The 24,142-nt window shown below is 44.7% G+C and overlaps 2 protein-coding genes across 3 annotated transcripts; both read right to left on the bottom strand.

Moving 5' to 3' along the window:
- Nucleotides 1–8,303: 8,303 nt before the first annotated feature.
- Nucleotides 8,304–14,311, bottom strand: crebzf (CREB/ATF bZIP transcription factor). 2 transcript variants are annotated; one of them, XM_041799078.1, is made up of 4 exons: nt 14,157–14,311; nt 9,919–10,757; nt 9,707–9,781; nt 8,304–8,665 (listed from the first exon to the last, which is right to left on the bottom strand). In XM_041799078.1, the coding sequence occupies exons 2-3, from the start codon at nt 10,698–10,700 to the stop codon at nt 9,772–9,774; spliced, it is 792 nt and encodes a 263-aa protein (XP_041655012.1). In that variant the 5' UTR covers nt 10,701–10,757; nt 14,157–14,311; the 3' UTR covers nt 8,304–8,665; nt 9,707–9,771. The 2 variants fall into 2 exon arrangements, with proteins under 2 accessions (XP_041655012.1, XP_041655013.1); XM_041799079.1 differs by having other exon boundaries at nt 9,707–10,757.
- A 1,348-nt stretch (nt 14,312–15,659) lies between these two features.
- Nucleotides 15,660–24,061, bottom strand: las1l (LAS1 like ribosome biogenesis factor). The gene is made up of 2 exons (XM_041799712.1): nt 23,686–24,061; nt 15,660–17,877 (listed from the first exon to the last, which is right to left on the bottom strand). The coding sequence occupies exons 1-2, from the start codon at nt 23,887–23,889 to the stop codon at nt 16,372–16,374; spliced, it is 1,710 nt and encodes a 569-aa protein (XP_041655646.1). The 5' UTR covers nt 23,890–24,061; the 3' UTR covers nt 15,660–16,371.
- Nucleotides 24,062–24,142: the final 81 nt, after the last annotated feature.

Raw genomic sequence — 24,142 nt, 5'->3', positions numbered from 1 at the left:
ATTATAGAGCTGGGCTCAGGTAGGATTCATGTAGATTATAGAGCTGGGCTCAGGTAGGATTCATGTAGATTATAGACCTGGGCTCAGGTAGGATTCATGTAGATTATAGACCTGGGCTCAGGTAGGATTCATGTGGACCACAGAGGTGGGCTCAGGTAGGATTCATGTAGATTATAGACCTGGGCTCAGGTAGGATTCATGTGGATCACAGAGGTGGGCTCAGGTAGGATTCATGTAGATTATAGACCTGGGCTCAGGTAGGATTCATGTGGACCACAGAGGTGGGCTCAGGTAGGATTCATGTAGATTATAGACCTGGGCTCAGGTAGGATTCATGTAGATTATAGAGCTGGGCTCAGGTAGGATTCATGTAGATTATAGACCTGGGCTCAGGTAGGATTCATGTAGATTATAGAGCTGGGCTCAGGTAGGATTCATGTAGATTATAGAGTTGGGCTCAGGTAGGATTTATGTAGATTATAGAGCTGGGCTCAGGTAGGATTCATGTGGACCACAGAGGTGGGCTCAGGTAGGATTCATGTAGATTATAGACCTGGGCTCAGGTAGGATTCATGTAGATTATAGAGTTGGGCTCAGGTAGGATTTATGTAGATTATAGAGCTGGGCTCAGGTAGGATTCATGTGGACCACAGAGGTGGGCTCAGGTAGGATTCATGTAGATTATAGAGCTGGGCTCGGGTAGGATTCATGTAGATTATAGAGCTGGGCTCGGGTAGGATTCATGTAGATTATAGAGCTGGGCTCGGGTAGGATTCATGTAGATTATAGACCTGGGCTCAGGTAGGATTCATGTAGATTATAGAGCTGGGCTCAGGTAGGATTCATGTAGATTATAGAGCTGGGCTCAGGTAGGATTCATGTAGATTATAGACCTGGGCTCAGGTAGGATTCATGTAGATTATAGAGCTGGGCTCAGGTAGGATTCATGTAGATTATAGAGCTGGGCTCAGGTAGGATCCATGTAGATTATAGAGCTGGGCTCGGGTAGGATTCATGTAGATTATAGAGCTGGGCTCAGGATTCATGTAGATTATAGAGCTGGGCTCAGGATTCATGTAGATTATAGACCTGGGCTCAGGTAGGATTCATGTAGATTATAGAGCTGGGCTCAGGTAGGATTCATGTAGATTATAGACCTGGGCTCAGGTAGGATTCATGTAGATTATAGAGCTGGGCTCAGGTAGGATTCATGTAGATTATAGAGCTGGGCTCAGGTAGGATTCATGTAGATTATAGAGCTGGGCTCAGGTAGGATTCATGTAGATTATAGAGCTGGGCTCAGGTAGGATTCATGTAGATTATAGAGCTGGGCTCAGGTAGGATTCATGTAGATTATAGACCTGGGCTCAGGTAGGATTCATGTAGATTATAGACCTGGGCTCAGGTAGGATTCATGTGGACCAGAGAGCTGGGCTCAGGTAGGATTCATGTAGATTATAGAGTTGGGCTCAGGTAGGATTCATGTAGATTATAGAGCTGGGCTCAGGTAGGATTCATGTAGATTATAGAGTTGGGCTCAGGTAGGATTCATGTATATTATAGACCTGGGCTCAGGATTCATGTAGATTATAGAGCTGGGCTCAGGTAGGATTCATGTAGATTATAGAGTTGGGCTCAGGTAGGATTTATGTAGATTATAGAGTTGGGCTCAGGTAGGATTCATGTAGATTATAGAGTTGGGCTCAGGTAGGATTCATGTAGATTATAGAGCTGGGCTCAGGTAGGATTCATGTAGATTATAGAGCTGGGCTCGGGTAGGATTCATGTAGATTATAGAGCTGGGCTCAGGTAGGATTCATGTAGATTATAGAGCTGGGCTCAGGTAGGATTCATGTAGATTATAGAGCTGGGCTCGGGTAGGATTCATGTAGATTATAGAGCTGGGCTCGGGTAGGATTCATGTAGATTATAGAGCTGGGCTCAGGTAGGATTCATGTAGATTATAGAGCTGGGCTCAGGTAGGATTCATGTAGATTATAGAGCTGGGCTCAGGTAGGATTCATGTAGATTATAGACCTGGGCTCGGGTAGGATTCATGTAGATTATAGAGCTGGGCTCAGGTAGGATCCATGTAGATTATAGAGCTGGGCTCGGGTAGGATTCATGTAGATTATAGACCTGGGCTCGGGTAGGATTCATGTAGATTATAGAGCTGGGCTCAGGTAGGATTCATGTAGATTATAGACCTGGGCTCAGGTAGGATTCATGTGGACTTGGGAGGTGGATAAAATTCTTATATGAGATATGCTATTTTGGCATGTCTGGTCACTAGATGGCGCCATTTGTCCAGTTTGAGTGAGAGAGCCTGAACAGACTTGTCTACACCTTAAACTTTATCATTTTAAGATTCCAGTATTCATTCTGAAATGTCATTTTTATGTAAAACTCACTTATTATTGGATGTGGCTACTCAGTAACATTACACAGCATAGTTCTTGTGTTTTAAGCTTTAAAACTCATGAATGATCCAGCCGTTCCCATTTACAGCTGTTTATTTTGATGGAGCTTTCCACCCAGTATAAATCAGGCCGGCGTTTGGATAAAGTGATCAGATGGGTCAAGTTTTTGATAATTTGTACTTCAGCTTTATAATTCTGGTGCTGTTGTGATGCTTATTTAAATGAAGCCTCTAACATTTGGCTGAGTCCAATGATGAAAACTGGCTTTAATTACAGGTTTAAGGGATACTTCAACATTTTGGCAAATTCGCCCATGGCCATAATTCCTTTAGTCTAAGTAATGGGTCCGTTTCCTTTAGGTGTCGGTCCAAGCTGTTTCTAGATCTGGGGGACCATTAAACCAGCTGCACCGCTAACGCTATTTTAGCAGACGGAATTTTTGCTTTCCCTCATCAAACTCATCAAATACACAATCCAACAACTCCAAAACGCTCTCATGGACGAGTTATAACACACATTCACCACGCTATGAATAATCATGGAACATTACGAGACGGAGATGTTTTAAAGCTAAATGCAGAGACGGAACTACACTCCAGACATGGCTGCTGCACTGTGTCACTCCGCCCAGCGGTTCACTCAAGAAATAGTTCCGAGTATTTGCTTCATGTGTTGTAATGTTACATAATTATACGTTATTATTTCATAGCGTGGTGAATGTGCAGGTTATCACTTGTCCAATAGCGTTCACGGTGCAGCTGGTTTAATGGTCCCCCAGATCTAGAAACAGCTTGCACTGACAACTAAAAGAAACGGACCCATTACTTAGACTATAGGAATTATGGCCATGGGCGAATTTGCCAAAATGTTGAAGTATCCCTTTAAAAATCATGTCCTGTCTAATGTTAGCATGAAGTCTTATCTAGGCGCACACAGGCAGGGCCGTCCTACTGTGTCTGATTCAGCATTTTGGCCTTCAGTGTTTGGGGTCTGTGCTTGGGTCTGTTGTATGCTCCTGTTGTTGAAAGGTGCTTGAACTTTCATAACTGGTTATTTCCCAGTTTACTTCAGCGGTGAGCTGCCTGATAAACCAGGACATGAACCTGGAGCAGCTATTTGAAGGCCTATGAACGTAAATCTACAGCAGTGATAAATCTCTACATTAGACCTGAATCATCACACAGGCTTTAAATAAGGACCACTCACTTTATTTAACTGCTCATTCACACAAATATCTTATCAGCCAATCACACGGCAGAAACCATCTTAAAACACCTTCAGCTGTGTTTACTGTACCTAATAAAGTGGTCAGTTAGTGCATTTAGAACCCGCTGTCAGAAGACCTTTAATGGTTTATTTTCCTGCTGTAGATGTTTCAGTGGCTGGTATACTTGAACATTAATCCCCACAAAACTCCTTGACACAATGCATTGTGGGATAGAATGAGGGCACTACGACGCTCACTCAGACTTCAGACACCACTACAAACCGGTGTTTTCTCTCTACAGTGCCCTACAGAGTGAACAGAGTGATTTCAGACAGCCATCCATTCACATGGAGGGTGCCACTACTGTGCAATGCACTCTGGGTAGTGATGCCACATGGCTGCACCGTTCTTCTCAGGTCTGTGGCATCGCACTCACCTTGGTCTTCACTAGTCTTTCCTACTGTACTCTTCACCTCAACTCTGCTCGGGTTGGCTGACACTTTAGAGCACAGGTGTTAAACTCGAGGCCCGGGGGCCAAATCCGGCCCATGGTGCAGTCTTACCCGGCCTGTAGGATCAGATCATATTTTAATTATTAGGCCCGCAGGTCTGAGGTCTGCAGATTTCCTCCAGTATAGAAATGAGAATTTAACCTTGAAGATTTAAAATATCCTTTAAGTCATAAAAATGTGAAAAAGATTAAAAATAATGAGATAGAAAGTAAGGAAATGGGGGAGAGGAATTAATTTGTCATTTCATATTTTCAATTTGCATCTCAAAATTCTGGCTTAAACTTGGCTTTTGACTTTTTATCTCATGCTGTGAACTTTCAGATTCTGACTGTAAATTTCAAGTCATATTTCGAAATTTCAACATCATGGTTTCAAATTTAATCTCATATTTTGCCCTTTCTAACTCCAAACTTTGAATTTTAATCCTGCACTTTGACTTTTTAAACTCAAAATTTAGCATTTCACCTCATATTTTGACCCTTTAGATTCAGAATTGTAAATATTGTTATATCTTGACCTTTTAAACTCAACATTTTGATTTTTAATTTCATATTGAGACCTTCTCAACTCCTAACTTTGATTTAGCCCATATTTCAACCTTTTAAAATCATACTGTATTTTATTTCATATCTTGACCTTTAAACTCATGATTTTAACTTTCTATCTCATATATTTACCTTTTGAAAACATTATCTTGACTTTTGATTTTGTGTTCTGACCTTTTTAACTAATATTTTGCCTTTTTTTTTAAATTGTCATTTTAAAATCATCTATCATCAGTTTTTCTTTCCCTTAAATGTATTACCTGTGAAAGTAAGGTTGACAGTGAATGGTTTAATGTTGACCCTGTTAGGCCCTCAGGCAAGACTTGAATTCAGATTTCGGCCCCTGCTGTGGTTGAGTTTGACACCCCTGCTTTAGAGGAAGAACAATGCAACCATCTGCAATCACCTCCCAGCATGCATTGCACACCCATCTTTTGTAAAATGTTCTCTAAATGCAGACATGTTGTAGATGTTTGTAGAACAAAGATGAAACAGGAGCTGATTTGAATCTTGTTTGAACGAGCCGGTCTTACTGTGCAGGACTGCTACTTTAACTCCAATCATGTCTTTGTTTAATCAGTGAGGGTTTTAAACATTTTAATGTCCGTTTTTAAGGTATTATGTCTGATTGTGTCTCAAACTGTGAATTAGTGCTATTTTAAACCTTAAGAAAACTGAAAACTCTTCATAAAATGTACCTGTTTCCTAATGGACACCTCAAACCTCGACTCTGTCAGAACTGTGATTACATTTGTCATTTTAAAATCAATGCTGTGCTCTTGAGTCATCTACCTGCCCCTTTAACTTGGCTGCCTTTGTAATCTAGGTTTCATGAAGTTCTCTATCAGTTATAATATTCTTGCTGTAACATTATTATCCTTAAAGAAAGCCTAATGGATCAGAGCACTTTCCCATTTACTTCAAGTGAAACTCCTCATCACAGACCGCCTCACATGGAGGATTCATCATTCTAATGAAGAAGGCTGGTTTTAATGCAGTTAAAGGAGAGGGATGTTAAAACCACAATCATGTCTTTACAACTGAACTAATGCTGGGATTCTTAACTCTAATGCTGTGGTAGAATGTGTAGTAAATATTCAGCTCCTCAGTGCTGGAGCTAAATTTGAAGACCGGATCAGATCACATGATTAATGTGGTCTTTGTGATGATGCTGTCAGACTACACAAAGATCTTCCTGTCTTGGCCAACAGACTGACTCATGCGATGCACAGACAGTAGACCAAGATATCAGCCTTTTTATTTAAAACTCTGAGCTCAGTTGTCAGGGGTGAAGCATCAATGACTCTCTAACAGCAGTCCTGTAGATGATGCTGGTTATCCTTTAATAGACCTGGAGCCACTCATGTGGAAACCACAGTTTGAGTTCTAGAGGCTAAAAGCTTCAAATGACACGTTTAGGTGGACGGCTCTAAATAGTCGTCAACATGTAGGTTATTTTATCTTATATTAAGCTTCCTGGAATATGAAACCAACAGTAAATATCTGGTTTTACTTGTTCATTTCGAGCTAAAATTTTCAGTCATCTTTCCCCCCAAATCAAAATTCTGTTTTCATTCCAGCTGGTCATTCATGGCAGCGCTGCACTAAGTCCCAGATTTACAGAGGTACCCGAGTGCATCAGTTTTTCTCAAGCACTTCTTTGGTATAATCCATTTCCTGTGATTGTGTTTTTATTTTGCTCTCATCAAACTTGTGCAGTACTGGTGTTATCATGCTTTACTGGCAGCTTACGGACAGCATTAACAGGCAGAATGACTCAACTCTGATGTTGACCACGCTCTACCTATACATGTACGTGCGGTGCATGTGACTTGGAGTGTTCTGGTGCACATCAGAAAATCTGGCACCCTTCAGTCACTGGTGCAGAGAAACCCATCAGTTAGCTTAGCTAAACACAGCTATGCATGCTAACTTTGCTGTATGTAAACAGATCCCTTAGTGTGTGTGCTCTCCTATTGGTCAGCACACGACGGACATTGCTGATGTCATAAGGGGTCAAACTAAAACCTGAGTCTGACACACCAGTCTTGCTGGATTGTGGCTGATCACTGTTGTTTGAGACTGTGGTCTGCCTTTTAGGGCTGGGTGGTAAACATCTGGCTAAACTCGTGTGGTCTGATCCGGCCTGAACATTATCTGACAATCAGCACGACAAAAGCTATTAACCCTTTAATGTGGACTTTCTTACTACATACACTGAAGAGAAAAGATCTCACCTTCTGTTTTAGCCTGATTAAACTATTTTAGCTACAAGTTTTTTCACTGTCTAGTTTAGTCTGGATGAGATGGATGTGTCAGGGTGATAATTCTCTAAATAAAGACCTGTATATTTAACTGGTAACCAATATGAAAGCAGTCACCTGTGAGACTAAGGTGTACCCGCTCTGAACTGATAGAAGTAACCGCTTTACTGTTAAAATGACAGAATGCTGTTATTTGACAGCAACATTTTTGACTTTTGGGGCCTAGCCATGAGAAACTGAAGGTGACTGTCTAACCCTTAAATTCCACATACTCCGCCTGCACAGTTTCCTCTGACCAGCAGTGTGTGCCATTATCCTGGCTCCTGACTGGAGCCGTTTCTAGAGCAGAGGTCTGACTAGCTGGAGACTCAAAATCCCAGGAATATCAGGAGTTTGGACAACTCTTAAACTGATTTGTCATCTGTCATCCAGTGATGCCTCTACCATGGTTGAGTACATTATAGAGTTAGAAGGTGTTTTTCTACAAAGGATGTGTGGGTTCAAGTGAAAGTCCGTGGTTTTCTATGTCAAACATTTTGTCATCAATGGTGCCGTAGCATCTCAGTGACTCTAACCTGTAGTTTGTCCCACAGGAGGAGGTGTGATATTGATTTAGGGATGAATAACCATCAGGAGTCTGTATGTTCTGTTGTATCTAAAGTTTCCCAGATGCTTTCACAGAGTGTGTTCAGTGGAACTACAGGCCGACTACAGATGGAGCAGTTTGCTCCAGCGTGTTCGAGGAGTGGGTCGCTGCAGACTGAGAATGTGTCATTCTGGGGGGTAAAGTAAGACTTGCTAGAGTTCCCTTATGTCCTATGTGAGGGCTCTACAATTCCTAAAACTTCAAGTACATCACAACCCAAATGTAGCTTTCAGAAAAATTCTGACATTCTCATGATTTAATAAATACCCTGATAGGAAAGCATTAACATGGACTCTGCCTGTACACATTTAAAGGCAGCTTAAGTCCATCAGTTCCACTCTTCTGCAGGTATCTGGAGGAAATGGTACCAAGGCTCGTCGTTGCACTGCTAAAACCACTGCTAACTCATAACTCTGTACATGAACTAAACTGACGTTAAGAGAGATTGTGATGTATGCCTGACTGTTATATGAGGCTGTTTAACTTGAAGTAAATGGGCTAAACCCTTGGTAGGGCTATAAACCTCCTAATGCTGTGCTTTTGACCTCCTGTCTTTTGTTTTTGATAACCTTTACCAGACTTGACCCAAAAGTTGAGGAAAAGTTAGACGTTTATCGGCAGAGAGCTTGCTGTTTAGAGAGAGAAAAAGAGAAGCATTAATATCAAAAGTACAAAACAACACAGAAAACAGATATTTATAAGTCATTAATAATGAAAATAGGATTTATTTCTTCAACATTTCTCAAAGGCCATTACTCTCCCAAAAAGAAATCAAAATTATTTACAAGTTCTTACAGGTCAAAACTGGCACTCTCACCATTTAAAGCTGATTTTAAAGTATTTGCTGGTAAATACATGCCAGTCTGAATAGAAGCACAGTTCATAATCATGAGTATGAGTCCTGTTAGCGTTGCTCTGAGTGGAGCAGCTGTAGATGTACAGCTACGTGTTGTGGAGTATTGATGAAATAAAATTAATGGATACCATTCGTTACCGATACTACCTTTAAAAAAATACCAGGCCGTGTGGCAGCTGCTTGTCCAGCCTCCTCCCCTTCACCAGCAGAATCCACTTTAGCATAAAGAAAAATAGGTGGCGCTAAATATCAGTGTTCTCTTGTACAATGGTGCCGGTTCACAAAGAGATTTAGTCTAACCAAAGCAGATTATATACAGAGATTTTTTTTTTTCTTTTTTACCCAATTATGCAGCTTATTAAGGCTCTCTTTGTGGACCTTCACCTTCATTATAACATTTTAACGTTCAAGATGTTTCAGCTGGGTTTCCACCAAGCAGTCCAGTTCAGTAATAATTTGTGATTCCGCTGTCAAAGCGGGGAAATAACTGATTGAGTCCAGTGCTTTTAGCACTCTTCTGTTGGGGTACTAAGAGTTTCTATCTGACCTCCCAGAGTGAAACTAGACTCACTACAGTCCACTAGTTGGTCAACAGGACCTTTAAATCCTGTGTGACAGCCATAATAAAGGACAAACAGAAAACATGCCACAGGCTTCAGTTTCACTCCCTAATTTTGGCATAAACATTTCAAAATAAAAATGGGAACATAAGATTTTTCAATTATGGCTTTTGAATTGCTGGTTGGATTGAAAAGGTGATTTGAGTAGTGATGTGCTGTTTGCAAACCAGGCGGCTCTAAGAGCCAGCTCTTTTATGAATGACAGGAGAGGCTCTCAGTTAAAAGACGATTTCCCCTTTTTTCCAGTTTTGTTCTCCAATAGACATTAAAGTCAAAACGGTGCCTTATGAAGAGCCGTTTGGAGCCCAAACTGGCTCTTACTATTAAACTGAGCCAAATCTTTGGATCTCTAAGAGCTGGAACTCCCATCACTGCACGTAAGACTGAACAGTTCTCAGGAGTGGAAGAACAAGCAGGATCAGGCCTGTACTGAACCAAACTGGACTGCTTGGTGGAAATGCACCATTAGATTCAATTATTAGTTACATGTTTACAAAGATCCAATTAATTCAAAAACACGTTTAAGAACTTAGAGTCCACTTAGTTGGAGCAGGAAGTTTACAGACATTAACTGAGGTGGCTGCTGAGCGCCACCATCCTGTGAGAAACAACAACACGTCTTTTCTTGATCCTTACCATGGAGTCAAGCAGGTAAAGGTGTTCAGAGAGCAGCTCAGCCCGCATGGTGGATCAACCATTACCTAGAAGAAACTGTCAACAAGGTTTAGCAGTAACGTGTACTCAAACATGATCAAACATAAACATTCAACACTTCTGAAGTAAATTAACTAAGTGTTCATCCAGTTCAGTCTGAATATCTGAAAACAGAGAGAAGTACTTGACCCTACATTTTGATCGACGTGCTTGCACTCTCTGCACACTTGGTGCAGAACTCCACCGACACGTGGTTCTTGTCCACATGCAGACAAACGCCACCAGATGTCTCTTTCTCCTCCACTTTCACACGCTTCCTGGGTAACGCGTAGTCATGGTCGTTTGAATCCCGCCCCTGGAAAAGCGAGGAAGATAATTTCATCCCATTCACACCGCTCAGCCTGGACAAGAGCTGGGCTAACATGCTCTCATTGGCCAGCACAGCCCTCAGGTACCTGGTCTCATCCTCCAGCTCCTCGACCCTCTTGGTCAGCTGGCTGTTTTCCTGTTTGAGCCCGTTGTTTTCTGTCGACAGGATCCCGACTTTCTTCTCCAAGCTGTTGACGTATTCTTTCTTCTTGAGACGATTCAACCTGGCAGCTATGGCGTTTTTGTTGATCACATTCCTCGACTGGTTCTGCCGGTTCTTCATCTTCTTCTCAGCTGGAATTCTGTCAGGAGAGGAGCCCGGTGACGCTCCAATCTGGGAGTCTTCATCCTTGACATCGCACAGACCAAAATCAGCCAATTCAATATCGAAGAGTGGAGACGCAGCGTCTTTTTCAAGAGTCCATTTCAAGTCTTCAATTCCAAGCAGATCATCCAGCTCTATTCCAGCGGTGTCGATGTCGCCAGCCAGGAAACCCTCGGTCGGACTGAAGAGATCTTCATCAGTTTCCACAGCGTTGACCACTTCAACCTCCAGAGACTGCACCTCTGTGGTGTTCACAGAACGGCCTCTTCTTCTGGTGATCATTGTGGGGACTGTGGGCCTGCAGGGGCGCCGTCCACAAGATACCTAATGTTCTTAACTCTGTGGAGACAAAAATACACTGTTAGTGTGTTATCCTGCCACAGTGGATTGATTATCTATCACGGTAACTGTTGTGGAAATTAACTGTTTAATAAGATGAAGAACAGACTAACATAAAAACTAGCAACTTCTGTCTATTACATAAAACAGACAAAACAAGAAGCTTTAAATCTGCAGCTTAGACCAAAGGGATCAAACGTCTAGGACTGAACTAGCCAGCTAAACGTTGGCTGTGGCTAATTTACCCGTATGGAGTGCTGAGACACTCAACATCATTACCAAACATGTGTGTAGCTGCCACTGTCACGCTACAAGACTTAACACAATAGATTGCTATATTTCTAGAGGTCACTTCAGTCTCACTGCTCAGAATGCACCAAAATACGTTACAGCTTCATGCATAGTCAGCTTAATCCTCTCTTTATCATTCCAACCTACAATTGTGTTTTAAGGGCTGAAATTAATTTGTAAATATTGGAATATCACATACCTGTATGAATCCAATTTTACACATCCTAATCCTGACCCCAAGCTGCCTCAGCAGAAAGAAAGAACACCATCTAGACTGCACAAACACGTGTGCCTGTAATTCTGGCAATTAAAAACAAGAGATCACCCAAAACTGACCGGAGACCTGGTTTTTGTCATTGTGGTACTGATACAGGCTGAGGTATCGCGTGGTATTGACAAAAATAGGTGTAGTTCGAAAATACAGGGATGTAACAGCTATGGTCGTTCCATTTTAGTTTGAGGCAGCTTTGGGAACATTACATAAGAGGTTTTAAAAGCATCGGCACATAAATACTATCAATCACTGATGTAGTCATGGAGAATTTTATGGTTTTAAACATGATGTGTTGAAAACTTTAACCCTCTTTGGCAGTTTTTTACCACTAACTTGATCATTTATGTCCTGAAGGCCAAACTAACTCAGCTGCAGCCTGAAATACAGTTTTAATCAGATTTAATGCAGACCTACAAAACAGCACCATCAGTAACCCCGCTTCAGAGTTAATCTCCTCCATTTGATCTCAGTCTGAGCTCAACATTGGACCAATGTCACTGTCTACCCTCCTCCATGCTAACAGCATTAGCTCTGTCTACCCTCCTCCATGCTAACAGCATTAGCTCTGTCTACCCTCCTCCATGCTAACAGCATTAGCACTGTCTACCCTCCTCCATGCTAACAGCATTAGCTCTGTCTACCCTCCTCCATGCTAACAGCATTAGCACTGTCTACCCTCCTCCATGCTAACAGCATTAGCTCTGTCTACCCTCCTCCATGCTAACAGCATTAGCTCTGTCTACCCTCCTCCATGCTAACAGCATTAGCACTGTCTACCCTCCTCCATGCTAACAGCATTAGCACTGTCTACCCTCCTCCATGCTAACAGCATTAGCTCTGTCTACCCTCCTCCATGCTAACAGCATTAGCACTGTCTACCCTCCTCCATGCTAACAGCATTAGCTCTGTCTACCCTCCTCCATGCTAACAGCATTAGCTCTGTCTACCCTCCTCCATGCTAACAGCATTAGCTCTGTCTACCCTCCTCCATGCTAACAGCATTAGCTCTGTCTACCCTCCTCCATGCTAACAGCATTAGCACTGTCTACCCTCCTCCATGCTAACAGCATTAGCTCTGTCTACCCTCCTCCATGCTAACAGCATTAGCTCTGTCTACCCTCCTCCATGCTAACAGCATTAGCACTGTCTACCCTCCTCCATGCTAACAGCATTAGCACTGTCTACCCTCCTCCATGCTAACAGCATTAGCTCTGTCTACCCTCCTCCATGCTAACAGCATTAGCACTGTCTACCCTCCTCCATGCTAACAGCATTAGCTCTGTCTACCCTCCTCCATGCTAACAGCATTAGCACTGTCTACCCTCCTCCATGCTAACAGCATTAGCTCTGTCTACCCTCCTCCATGCTAACAGCATTAGCACTGTCTACCCTCCTCCATGCTAACAGCATTAGCACTGTCTACCCTCCTCCATGCTAACAGCATTAGCACTGTCTACCCTCCTCCATGCTAACAGCATTAGCTCTGTCTACCCTCCTCCATGCTAACAGCATTAGCTCTGTCTACCCTCCTCCATGCTAACAGCATTAGCACTGTCTACCCTCCTCCATGCTAACAGCATTATCTCTGTCTACCCTCCTCCATGCTAACAGCATTAGCACTGTCTACCCTCCTCCATGCTAACAGCATTAGCACTGTCTACCCTCCTCCATGCTAACAGCATTAGCTCTGTCTACCCTCCTCCATGCTAACAGCATTAGCACTGTCTACCCTCCTCCATGCTAACAGCATTAGCTCTGTCTACCCTCCTCCATGCTAACAGCATTAGCACTGTCTACCCTCCTCCATGCTAACAGCATTAGCTCTGTCTACCCTCCTCCATGCTAACAGCATTAGCTCTGTCTACCCTCCTCCATGCTAACAGCATTAGCCCTGTCTACCCTCCTCCATGCTAACAGCATTAGCTCTGTCTACCCTCCTCCATGCTAACAGCATTAGCTCTGTCTACCCTCCTCCATGCTAACAGCATTAGCTCTGTCTACCCTCCTCTATGCTAACAGCATTAGCTCTGTCTACCCTCCTCCATGCTAACAGCATTAGCTCTGTCTACCCTCCTCCATGCTAACAGCATTAGCTCTGTCTACCCTCCTCCATGCTAACAGCATTAGCTCTGTCTACCCTCCTCCATGCTAACAGCACTAGCACTGTCTACCCTCCTCCATGCTAACAGCATTAGCTCTGTCTACCCTCCTCCATGCTAACAGCATTAGCACTGTCTACCCTCCTCTATGCTAACAGCATTAGCTCTGTCTACCCTCCTCCATGCTAATAGCATTAGCTCTGTCTACCCTCCTCCATGCTAACAGCATTAGCACTGTCTACCCTCCTCCATGCTAACAGCATTAGCTCTGTCTACCCTCCTCCATGCTAACAGCATTAGCTCTGTGGTTGGTGTTTCTGGGTGTTTTCGGTGGTTTTTCATATTTTTTGGTGGTTTTTGGTATTTTTTGGTGGTTTTTGGTATTTTTTGGTGGTTTTTCGTATTTTTTGGTGGTTTTTAGTATTTTCTGGTGGTTTTTAGTATTTTTTGGTGGTTTTTCGTATTTAGTGGAGGAAGTTTTCACTCTCACGGTCCTGGCTTAAATCTGCTAACAAGGCCTAGGAACGTTTCTACAGTCTCAGCATCCTGATTGCTAACTAACCTCCCTCTCACTGATCCTGAGAGTTTAATTTAAATAAATTAACTCCAGTTTTACTGTATTTTATAGTCACTATTCCTGTCTACAGCCGCTAATAGGTTTAGCGGAAGGTAACAGCTAGCTAACGGGGATGACGCAGCAACTTTTACCGCCTTTTCTACCGCTGATAAACTTACCGTTCTGGTTTAAAATAAGACAACTAATGCTGAAAATGTGGTCAGGAATCTGTACGGAGGTCTTCGATGATCCTTCAGATGGTTATAGAGATTTCTGGACCGCTCAGAGGTTGGACACAAAGGACGACGATGGCGCGACGATCTGGAAGGACCGGAACTTCTTCTTCGTGTGATTTTACAGGTGGTTAGCATCCGGAAGAGTCCCGATACCGCCCACTACTGGTCACATCAGGGACAGGGGGCCACATTCATTTAGTCCTGAATTAACTGTTGGATTCTCTCAGTTTAACAGTTAAAATTCCTCAGGACTGAACAAAAGGTAAAAATATACAACTTAGATCTGAAATCATTGGACCAGTTTTTAAACTCTAACACAGAACAGCATAATAAACAGTTAAACACAGAACTCAAGGCAATTTAAGCTTCTTTAAGGCCATGAACATAGCTGGTTCTTTAAGTTAATATTCTGTCATTTTTAACCGCATTTATTAATGGATATAAATGTATTGTGGAGAAATAAACAGCCTGCTTTATTTCTCATTTCTTGTAAAGAGTTGACCAATACGGTGGCCCTGAAGGCCAAAACAATTATTTCAAAAGTGCAAAGTAAAATTCACAAAACACAAATATATTTCACAAAACACAAATATTATGATGGTAATATTTAAAATTTTAGTGTTGATGGTATATTTTGTCCCTTCTTCCCCCATATTTACAAATTATTGATATTTTTGACCTGTGGGTCACACTGAAGGGGCCGACATTAAATTACATTTTGTTTCCCAAATGTAAATAACAGACACAGTAAGATGTCTTTCAGTTATTCAGTGAATTTACAAGAATGTTCAGACCACTGGAAAAAAAGATTCAAATTATTACAATTCTGGGATGAAAGTCTTAATTTTACGGTCAGGACTCTATTCTTCTTTTCAATAATCTCATGAAAACAGATCGTTATTTTAAATGAACACTGCTAAAAGATTAACAACCTTTAGTCTGATGTGTGATATCACAGTCCTGTTCAGATGTTTTAGAACTTCTCTTTAAGGGTTTTATTTAAACGGCTCCTCTTCATGCTGTTCCTTTACTCCACCATCATTCTCCTATCATAGAGAAAAAGAGGTTGATTGGACAGAAGTACAGCATCGAAACTATTGCAGATTATAATCTTTGCCCAACTCTGTATTATTTCCACTCTGAGCCAAATATTCTAGACACACATAGTAAACTTCTTTACTGTACTGTAGAACTTTTTCCTGTTAGGATTTTTAGGAGAAAAAAAACGTCAAATTCATTAAAAAGGGTGAGTTTTAATTTAACTAAAGAATTCTATCATTCAGGTGTTAAATCATTGGTTTTCTGGAGGTCTACATTCCTACAGGAAACAGCTGAGATTATGGAGCTTCATTGTCTTTTCATTTAAGCTTTTTAAATGTGGAAATCTTTGCTTTTCTTCCTTAAATTTAAAAGTTAAATAAAGATCTTTAAGTGTTTGGACTGTTGTAGAATTAAAGGCATTTAATACAAACACAGCAGATGTTAACATGACTGGAATGAGAGGAACACCACAGCTATTTCTAGATAAACTGCGATACAGTATGAATGTTTTAGCGCCCAGCCTTAAAAGAACATTGAAGCTGAACTCTGGACCTGTGAGTAACGTTCATGACCTTTCTAACATCTGAATCCAAAAACAGTGACCATGAAACGAGGATGAGACCAAAATTCAGTGAAGGTCATCAGAATCTCTGATGCTTCTTCATCCTTTATGATCAGTTTGAAACAATCTGATGTTTTTTTTCCACAAGGCCGGCACCAAGGAGAGGAAAGAACTTCTGCAGGTCAGCTGAACTGCACAAATACGTTGGAGATGTTTCTGCTCAATGTTGAACGGTGTTCAGGAGATTTTGGTGATAGCTAGACCACCGGGTTGTTTGACCTTCATCACAGGACGGCCTTTCTTCATGGACCTGTTCTTCTCCTATGACTCGCCTTATGAAGTGGAGGCTTTTAGTTTGGTACTTTTGAAACCACTAATTATAACCACAACCATGTGTGTCTAAAAAACTTGGCACAGTGAAGTCTCAGACTTGGACATCCCAATCAGGTTGCTGCTGTGTCTCAGTCAATCAGATCAGAGAGTAACGTCATAAAGACAAACCGGTTCAGCTTCCCGGCAGATAAATGTTTTTATTTCACAGTCTTACGACTCGACTCAGAACAGTTTGAGTCCAGACTTCAGCTTGTTCACGTCGCTGTGGCTCCACAGAAGACCCTCAGACATCCTCACCGGAGCAGACGCCCCCGCCACGCCGTGTGCCGTGCTGCTCTCTAGCTCCACCGGCTGGTCAAACACAGTCATAGTGGAGTAGTTCTCCACCATCAGACAGGAGGGGTCATCTGACTGTCCCGGGACTTTCCCCAGAGGAAAGTTCTTCCACAGAACCTTATCAGAACACACCTGCCAGGGGGAGCCTCGCAGCAGCTCTGCCTTTTCAGCCTGAGCGTCTGAAGACCGGAGATCCTGGGAGGACTCGGAGTCTGCCCTGGAGCGCCGGGCGTGACCGTGACGCCGCGAGAGCTTCTCGTGCAGACTCTCCAGAGTGTAGATGGGCTGTTTCTGCTGCGGAGGACGGGTAGAGTCGGGGGGAGCAGACTGGGTGTAGATGGAGCAGAGCTGCAGCAGCCTCTGCCGGGTCTCCAGGGGGAGGGGGTGCTCCATGTCGTCCAGGATCAGCTGCAGCAGGTGAGGCGTGCTGCTGCAGGGAGCCTCCAGGCAGGCGGAGAGCAGCTGCTGCCACCTCAGCTGGATGCGGTTCACAAAGATCCTGTCCTTCATCCGGTTCTTCTTCTGCGTTTTCGTCTCAAAGTGGAACTCGAACTTGTTGGTGTTGCAGACGAAGACTTCGGAGATCCATGCTGAGATGTAGAACGCTCGGTGATTGTTCCGCTCGGCGCTCAGCAGCTTCAGCTCCACAAACAGCTTCTCCAGCAGCAGGTGGATGAACGACGGGGAGTTCAGCATCTTCAGGAGGGGCAGCCAGAAGCGCAGGAAGGCCAGAGGGAGTCTGGGTTCAGAGAGGCCGTCATCGTCAGCAGACTCACAGCCTAACGTCTGCAGCTGCTCCACCGTAGGAACCATGAACCCGTCCTCCAACAGCACGTCCACCAGCAGCTCGCTGGACTCCAGAGCAAACTGTTTGATCTCACCCAGGATCCAGCTCATGTCAGCCAGAGGCGCGGGCCACGCGGTCCCCCTCTGCTCCTCCTGCAGACCGCCACAGGCCTCAAACTGTTCCCGCTCAAAGGAGATCAGGAGCTCCCGCGCCGCCTTGTACGCCTCCATCTCCTTCTGCTTGGCCAGCAGCTCGTCCTCCTGTCGCTTTAGGTCCATCTCTTCATCCTCCCCGTCTGACTGACAGTCCCAGCCCTCGTTAGCCCCGCCCCCCAGCTGCCTGGACCAGTACTCCTGTTGGAGCCAGTCCAGGACCACCTTACAGCCCTTCCGGCACCACTTCAGAGACGGCAGCTTCCTGTGAGTGACGTCGTGACGAAGGTCGACCACCCACCCGGGGATGTTCAGGTTCCCGGCCAGCCGTCTCAGGGGCCGGGCGCTCCGCCCCTGCTGCCTCTCTGTGATCTGGTTCACAAACCGGACCAGAGCCGCTCCGTACAGCAGCACCAGGTCGTCCCCGCTCACCTGTCCGGACCGGTCCAACACCTGAAACAAAATCAACCAATCCACATCTTAAAAACACGACAAGAATCGACAGGTTTCTGTGTAAGAAGGCAGGGAGACGGCTGGATTATTCTAACATTATTCATCAGAATTAAAATAATTCAGTAAAAACAACACAGGAAAGCTGCAGCTCATCCAGAACATCAGGTCTCTACACCGGCCTCCTCAGGGCCAAAGAGGAGATTTTACATCCTTCTTCTGGTTTTTGAAGCTCTAAATCAGTGATACTCAACGTGTGGCTCTTTTATGTCTTAATTTTAAATATCACTCCCACAGAAAACCTTAAAAACTGAAACTTTATTTTTCACCATTTTTTCTTCCACTTTTCACCCATTTAAGCCACTTTTTGCTGTACCACTTTTTTCCGACTTTTTTCGTCCCTATTTTGACACTTTTTTGCAACTTCTTACCAGTTTTTGACCCCTTTCACATTCTTTTGTCTGAATTTTCACCCATTTAAGCTACCTTTCACCATTAAAAACCAGTTATTCCAACTTTTTGCCCATTTAAGCCACTTCTTTTAACCACTTTATCCCATTTTTCCCCCTTTCACAATTTTTTGCCACTTTTCACCCATTTAACCTATCTGTTGCCCCTAAATGCCACTTGTTTCTTATTTTTTTGCCATTTTTGCCACCCTTGACTGCTTTTTGCCCATTTTAGTCATTTTTCACTCATTTTTTTGCCACATTTGGACCATTTAATGTCACCTTTAACTCATTTTTTGTCACTTCTCACCCATTTTTGCTACTTTTTGACCCCTTTTCCTCCCCATTTTCACTCCTTTTTATTAATTTTTGTTGCATTTTGACCATTTTGCCATCTTTAACTTCTTATTATTGCTATTTCAAGCTGTATTTGCTTCACCTCTTAGACTGTGGCTCTTGCAGAGGTATTTTCAATCATTTGTTTCTTTGGTAGAACAGGGTTGAGTAACACTGCTCTAGATAGCAGACGTTAGCAGATGCATCAGTTCAGCCATGGCGTCTGTTCACAGACATCAGCGTCACGACGACGGGGAGATGGACCGACACCAGCAGCCCCAGCCTCTGTTTCTGACCAATGGAGCTGGAATCCTGGAAACCAGTAGCCCTGTTTCAACAGTTAGCCTGGGTACCTCTATCAGTACCAGGACCAGGTCTATGGTCTAGTCCTTTAGCCCTGTTTCAACAGTTAGCCTGGGTACCTCTATCAGTACCAGGACCAGGTCTATGGTCTAGTCCTTTAGCCCTGTTTCAACAGTTAGCCTGGGCACCTCTATCAGTACCAGGACCAGGTCTATGGTCTAGTCCTTTAGATACCTCTATCATCAGTGAGCACCTGTCCTACCTGACCCTGGACCAGGTCTATGGTCTAGTCCTTTAGCCCTGTTTCAACAGTTAGCCTGGGTACCTCTATCAGTACCAGGACCAGGTCTATGGTCTAGTCCTTTAGCCCTGTTTCAACAGTTAGCCTGGGTACCTCTATCAGTACCAGGACCAGGTCTATGGTCTAGTCCTTTAGCCCTGTTTCAACAGTTAGCCTGGGTACCTCTATCAGTACCAGGACCAGGTCTATGGTCTAGTCCTTTAGCCCTGTTTCAACAGTTAGCCTGGGTACCTCTATCAGTACCAGGACCAGGTCTATGGTCTAGTCCTTTAGCCCTGTTTCAACAGTTAGCCTGGGTACCTCTATCAGTACCAGGACCAGGTCTATGGTCTAGTCCTTTAGCCCTGTTTCAACAGTTAGCCTGGGTACCTCTATCAGTACCAGGACCAGGTCTATGGTCTAGTCCTTTAGCCCTGTTTCAACAGTTAGCCTGGGTACCTCTATCAGTACCAGGACCAGGTCTATGGTCTAGTCCTTTAGCCCTGTTTCAACAGTTAGCCTGGGTACCTCTATCAGTACCAGGACCAGGTCTATGGTCTAGTCCTTTAGCCCTGTTTCAACAGTTAGCCTGGGCACCTCTATCAGTACCAGGACCAGGTCTATGGTCTAGTCCTTTAGCCCTGTTTCAACAGTTAGCCTGGGTACCTCTATCAGTACCAGGACCAGGTCTATGGTCTAGTCCTTTAGCCCTGTTTCAACAGTTAGCCTGGGTACCTCTATCAGTACCAGGACCAGGTCTATGGTCTAGTCCTTTAGCCCTGTTTCAACAGTTAGCCTGGGTACCTCTATCAGTACCAGGACCAGGTCTATGGTCTAGTCCTTTAGCCCTGTTTCAACAGTTAGCCTGGGTACCTCTATCAGTACCAGGACCAGGTCTATGGTCTAGTCCTTTAGCCCTGTTTCAACAGTTAGCCTGGGTACCTCTATCAGTACCAGGACCAGGTCTATGGTCTAGTCCTTTAGCCCTGTTTCAACAGTTAGCCTGGGTACCTCTATCAGTACCAGGACCAGGTCTATGGTCTAGTCCTTTAGCCCTGTTTCAACAGTTAGCCTGGGTACCTCTATCAGTACCAGGACCAGGTCTATGGTCTAGTCCTTTAGCCCTGTTTCAACAGTTAGCCTGGGTACCTCTATCAGTACCAGGACCAGGTCTATGGTCTAGTCCTTTAGCCCTGTTTCAACAGTTAGCCTGGGTACCTCTATCAGTACCAGGACCAGGTCTATGGTCTAGTCCTTTAGCCCTGTTTCAACAGTTAGCCTGGGCACCTCTATCAGTACCAGGACCAGGTCTATGGTCTAGTCCTTTAGATACCTCTATCATCATTGAGCACCTGACCTACCTGACCCAGGACCAGGTCTATGGTCTAGTCCTTTAGCCCTGTTTCAACAGTTAGCCTGGGTACCTCTATCAGTACCAGGACCAGGTCTATGGTCTAGTCCTTTAGCCCTGTTTCAACAGTTAGCCTGGGTACCTCTATCAGTACCAGGACCAGGTCTATGGTCTAGTCCTTTAGCCCTGTTTCAACAGTTAGCCTGGGTACCTCTATCAGTACCAGGACCAGGTCTATGGTCTAGTCCTTTAGCCCTGTTTCAACAGTTAGCCTGGGCACCTCTATCAGTACCAGGACCAGGTCTATGGTCTAGTCCTTTAGCCCTGTTTTAACACTTAGCCTGGGTACCTCTATCAGTACCAGGACCAGGTCTATGGTCTAGTCCTTTAGCCCTGTTTCAACAGTTAGCCTGGGTACCTCTATCAGTACCAGGACCAGGTCTATGGTCTAGTCCTTTAGCCCTGTTTCAACAGTTAGCCTGGGTACCTCTATCAGTACCAGGACCAGGTCTATGGTCTAGTCCTTTAGCCCTGTTTCAACAGTTAGCCTGGGCACCTCTATCAGTACCAGGACCAGGTCTATGGTCTAGTCCTTTAGCCCTGTTTCAACAGTTAGCCTGGGCACCTCTATCAGTACCAGGACCAGGTCTATGGTCTAGTCCTTTAGCCCTGTTTCAACAGTTAGCCTGGGCACCTCTATCAGTACCAGGACCAGGTCTATGGTCTAGTCCTTTAGCCCTGTTTCAACAGTTAGCCTGGGTACCTCTATCAGTACCAGGACCAGGTCTATGGTCTAGTCCTTTAGCCCTGTTTCAACAGTTAGCCTGGGTACCTCTATCAGTACCAGGACCAGGTCTATGGTCTAGTCCTTTAGCCCTGTTTCAACAGTTAGCCTGGGCACCTCTATCAGTACCAGGACCAGGTCTATGGTCTAGTCCTTTAGATACCTCTATCATCAGTGAGCACCTGTCCTACCTGACCCTGGACCAGGTCTATGGTCTAGTCCTTTAGCCCTGTTTCAACAGTTAGCCTGGGTACCTCTATCAGTACCAGGACCAGGTCTATGGTCTAGTCCTTTAGCCCTGTTTTAACACTTAGCCTGGGTACCTCTATCAGTACCAGGACCAGGTCTATGGTCTAGTCCTTTAGCCCTGTTTCAACAGTTAGCCTGGGTACCTCTATCAGTACCAGGACCAGGTCTATGGTCTAGTCCTTTAGCCCTGTTTCAACAGTTAGCCTGGGTACCTCTATCAGTACCAGGACCAGGTCTATGGTCTAGTCCTTTAGCCCTGTTTCAACAGTTAGCCTGGGCACCTCTATCAGTACCAGGACCAGGTCTATGGTCTAGTCCTTTAGATACCTCTATCATCAGTGAGCACCTGTCCTACCTGACCCTGGACCAGGTCTATGGTCTAGTCCTTTAGCCCTGTTTCAACAGTTAGCCTGGGTACCTCTATCAGTACCAGGACCAGGTCTATGGTCTAGTCCTTTAGCCCTGTTTCAACAGTTAGCCTGGGTACCTCTATCAGTACCAGGACCAGGTCTATGGTCTAGTCCTTTAGCCCTGTTTCAACAGTTAGCCTGGGTACCTCTATCAGTACCAGGACCAGGTCTATGGTCTAGTCCTTTAGCCCTGTTTCAACAGTTAGCCTGGGCACCTCTATCAGTACCAGGACCAGGTCTATGGTCTAGTCCTTTAGATACCTCTATCATCAGTGAGCACCTGTCCTACCTGACCCTGGACCAGGTCTATGGTCTAGTCCGTTAGATACCTCTATCATCAGTGAGCACCTGTCCTACCTGACCCTGGACCAGGTCTATGGTCTAGTCCTTTAGATACCTCTATCATCAGTGAGCACCTGTCCTACCTGACCCTGGACCAGGTCTATGGTCTAGTCCGTTAGATACCTCTATCATCAGTGAGCACCTGTCCTACCTGACCCTGGACCAGGTCTATGGTCTAGTCCTTTAGATACCTCTATCATCAGTGAGCACCTGTCCTACCTGACCCTGGACCAGGTCTATGGTCTAGTCCTTTAGATACCTCTATCATCAGTGAGCACCTGTCCTACCTGACCCTGGACCAGGTCTATGGTCTAGTCCTTTAGATACCTCTATCATCAGTGAGCACCTGTCCTACCTGACACCGGACCAGGTCTATGGTCTAGTCCTTTAGATACCTCTATCATCAGTGAGCACCTGTCCTACCTGACCCTGGACCAGGTCTATGGTCTAGTCCTTTAGATACCTCTATCATCAGTGAGCACCTGTCCTACCTGACCCTGGACCAGGTCTATGGTCTAGTCCTTTAGATACCTCTATCATCAGTGAGCACCTGTCCTACCTGACCCTGGACCAGGTCTATGGTCTAGTCCTTTAGATACCTCTATCATCAGTGAGCACCTGTCCTACCTGACCCTGGACCAGGTCTATGGTCTAGTCCTTTAGATACCTCTATCATCAGTGAGCACCTGTCCTACCTGACCCTGGACCAGGTCTATGGTCTAGTCCTTTAGATACCTCTATCATCAGTGAGCACCTGTCCTACCTGACCCTGGACCAGGTCTATGGTCTAGTCCTTTAGATACCTCTATCATCAGTGAGCACCTGTCCTACCTGACCCTGGACCAGGTCTATGGTCTAGTCCTTTAGATACCTCTATCATCAGTGAGCACCTGTCCTACCTGACACCGGACCAGGTCTATGGTCTAGTCCTTTAGATACCTCTATCATCAGTGAGCACCTGTCCTACCTGACCCTGGACCAGGTCTATGGTCTAGTCCTTTAGATACCTCTATCATCAGTGAGCACCTGTCCTACCTGACCCTGGACCAGGTCTATGGTCTAGTCCTTTAGATACCTCTATCATCAGTGAGCACCTGTCCTACCTGACCCTGGACCAGGTCTATGGTCTAGTCCGTTAGATACCTCTATCATCAGTGAGCACCTGTCCTACCTGACACCGGACCAGGTCTATGGTCTAGTCCTTTAGATACCTCTATCATCAGTGAGCACCTGTCCTACCTGACACCGGACCAGGTCTATGGTCTAGTCCTTTAGATACCTCTATCATCAGTGAGCACCTGTCCTACCTGACACCGGACCAGGTCTGCGGTACAGTCCACGGCCACAGGTGTGCTGTTGACGTAGCGGGCCTTCCAGGCAGAGATCCGGTGCAGGGCGTTTCTCTGTAGACCCGGTTCTTTGGAGTACAGGTACTCTAAGACCTGGTCCCACTCAGCCTTGTTGATCCAGGCCACCACATGGCGCTGCTTCTCCGAGCTCCTCTTCTTCATTTTAACGTTAACGGGGACCTCCGGTACCGGCGGAGAGAAATAACGGTCTGTGATGAAGGGGAACACCGGGACCCGGTCTCACTGAGCCTCCTAAATCTGTTGACAAATCCGGTTTGATCTCAGGGACTCAAATACCTACGGAACGATTGTTTGGCATCACGGAAGTGACGTGTTTCTGCGCCTTCTCCTTCTTTGGTGGGGTTTGATTACAGTCTGCAATGCGGGTTAAGACTCATTACCGCCACCTACCGGA

The sequence above is a fragment of the Cheilinus undulatus genome, linkage group 11 (assembly GCF_018320785.1).
Source record: "Cheilinus undulatus linkage group 11, ASM1832078v1, whole genome shotgun sequence".
In the NCBI taxonomy this organism is placed as follows: domain Eukaryota; kingdom Metazoa; phylum Chordata; class Actinopteri; order Labriformes; family Labridae; genus Cheilinus; species Cheilinus undulatus.
The sequence above is the reverse complement of the archived record's forward strand: the minus strand, read 5'-3'. Positions and strand labels throughout refer to the sequence as shown.

What these genes read in the sequence shown, in the direction of transcription:
- crebzf (XM_041799078.1), bottom strand. Translation starts at nt 10,700, where the DNA reads ATGATCACCAGAAGAAGAGGCCGTTCTGTGAACACCACAGAGGTGCAG.
- las1l (XM_041799712.1), bottom strand. Translation starts at nt 23,889, where the DNA reads ATGAAGAAGAGGAGCTCGGAGAAGCAGCGCCATGTGGTGGCCTGGATC. An exon ending in CAGACCTGGTCCGGTGTCAG is followed by an intron (nt 17,878 to 23,685) that starts GTAGGACAGGTG and finishes ATTTTGTTTCAG; the next exon opens with GTGTTGGACCGGTCCGGACA.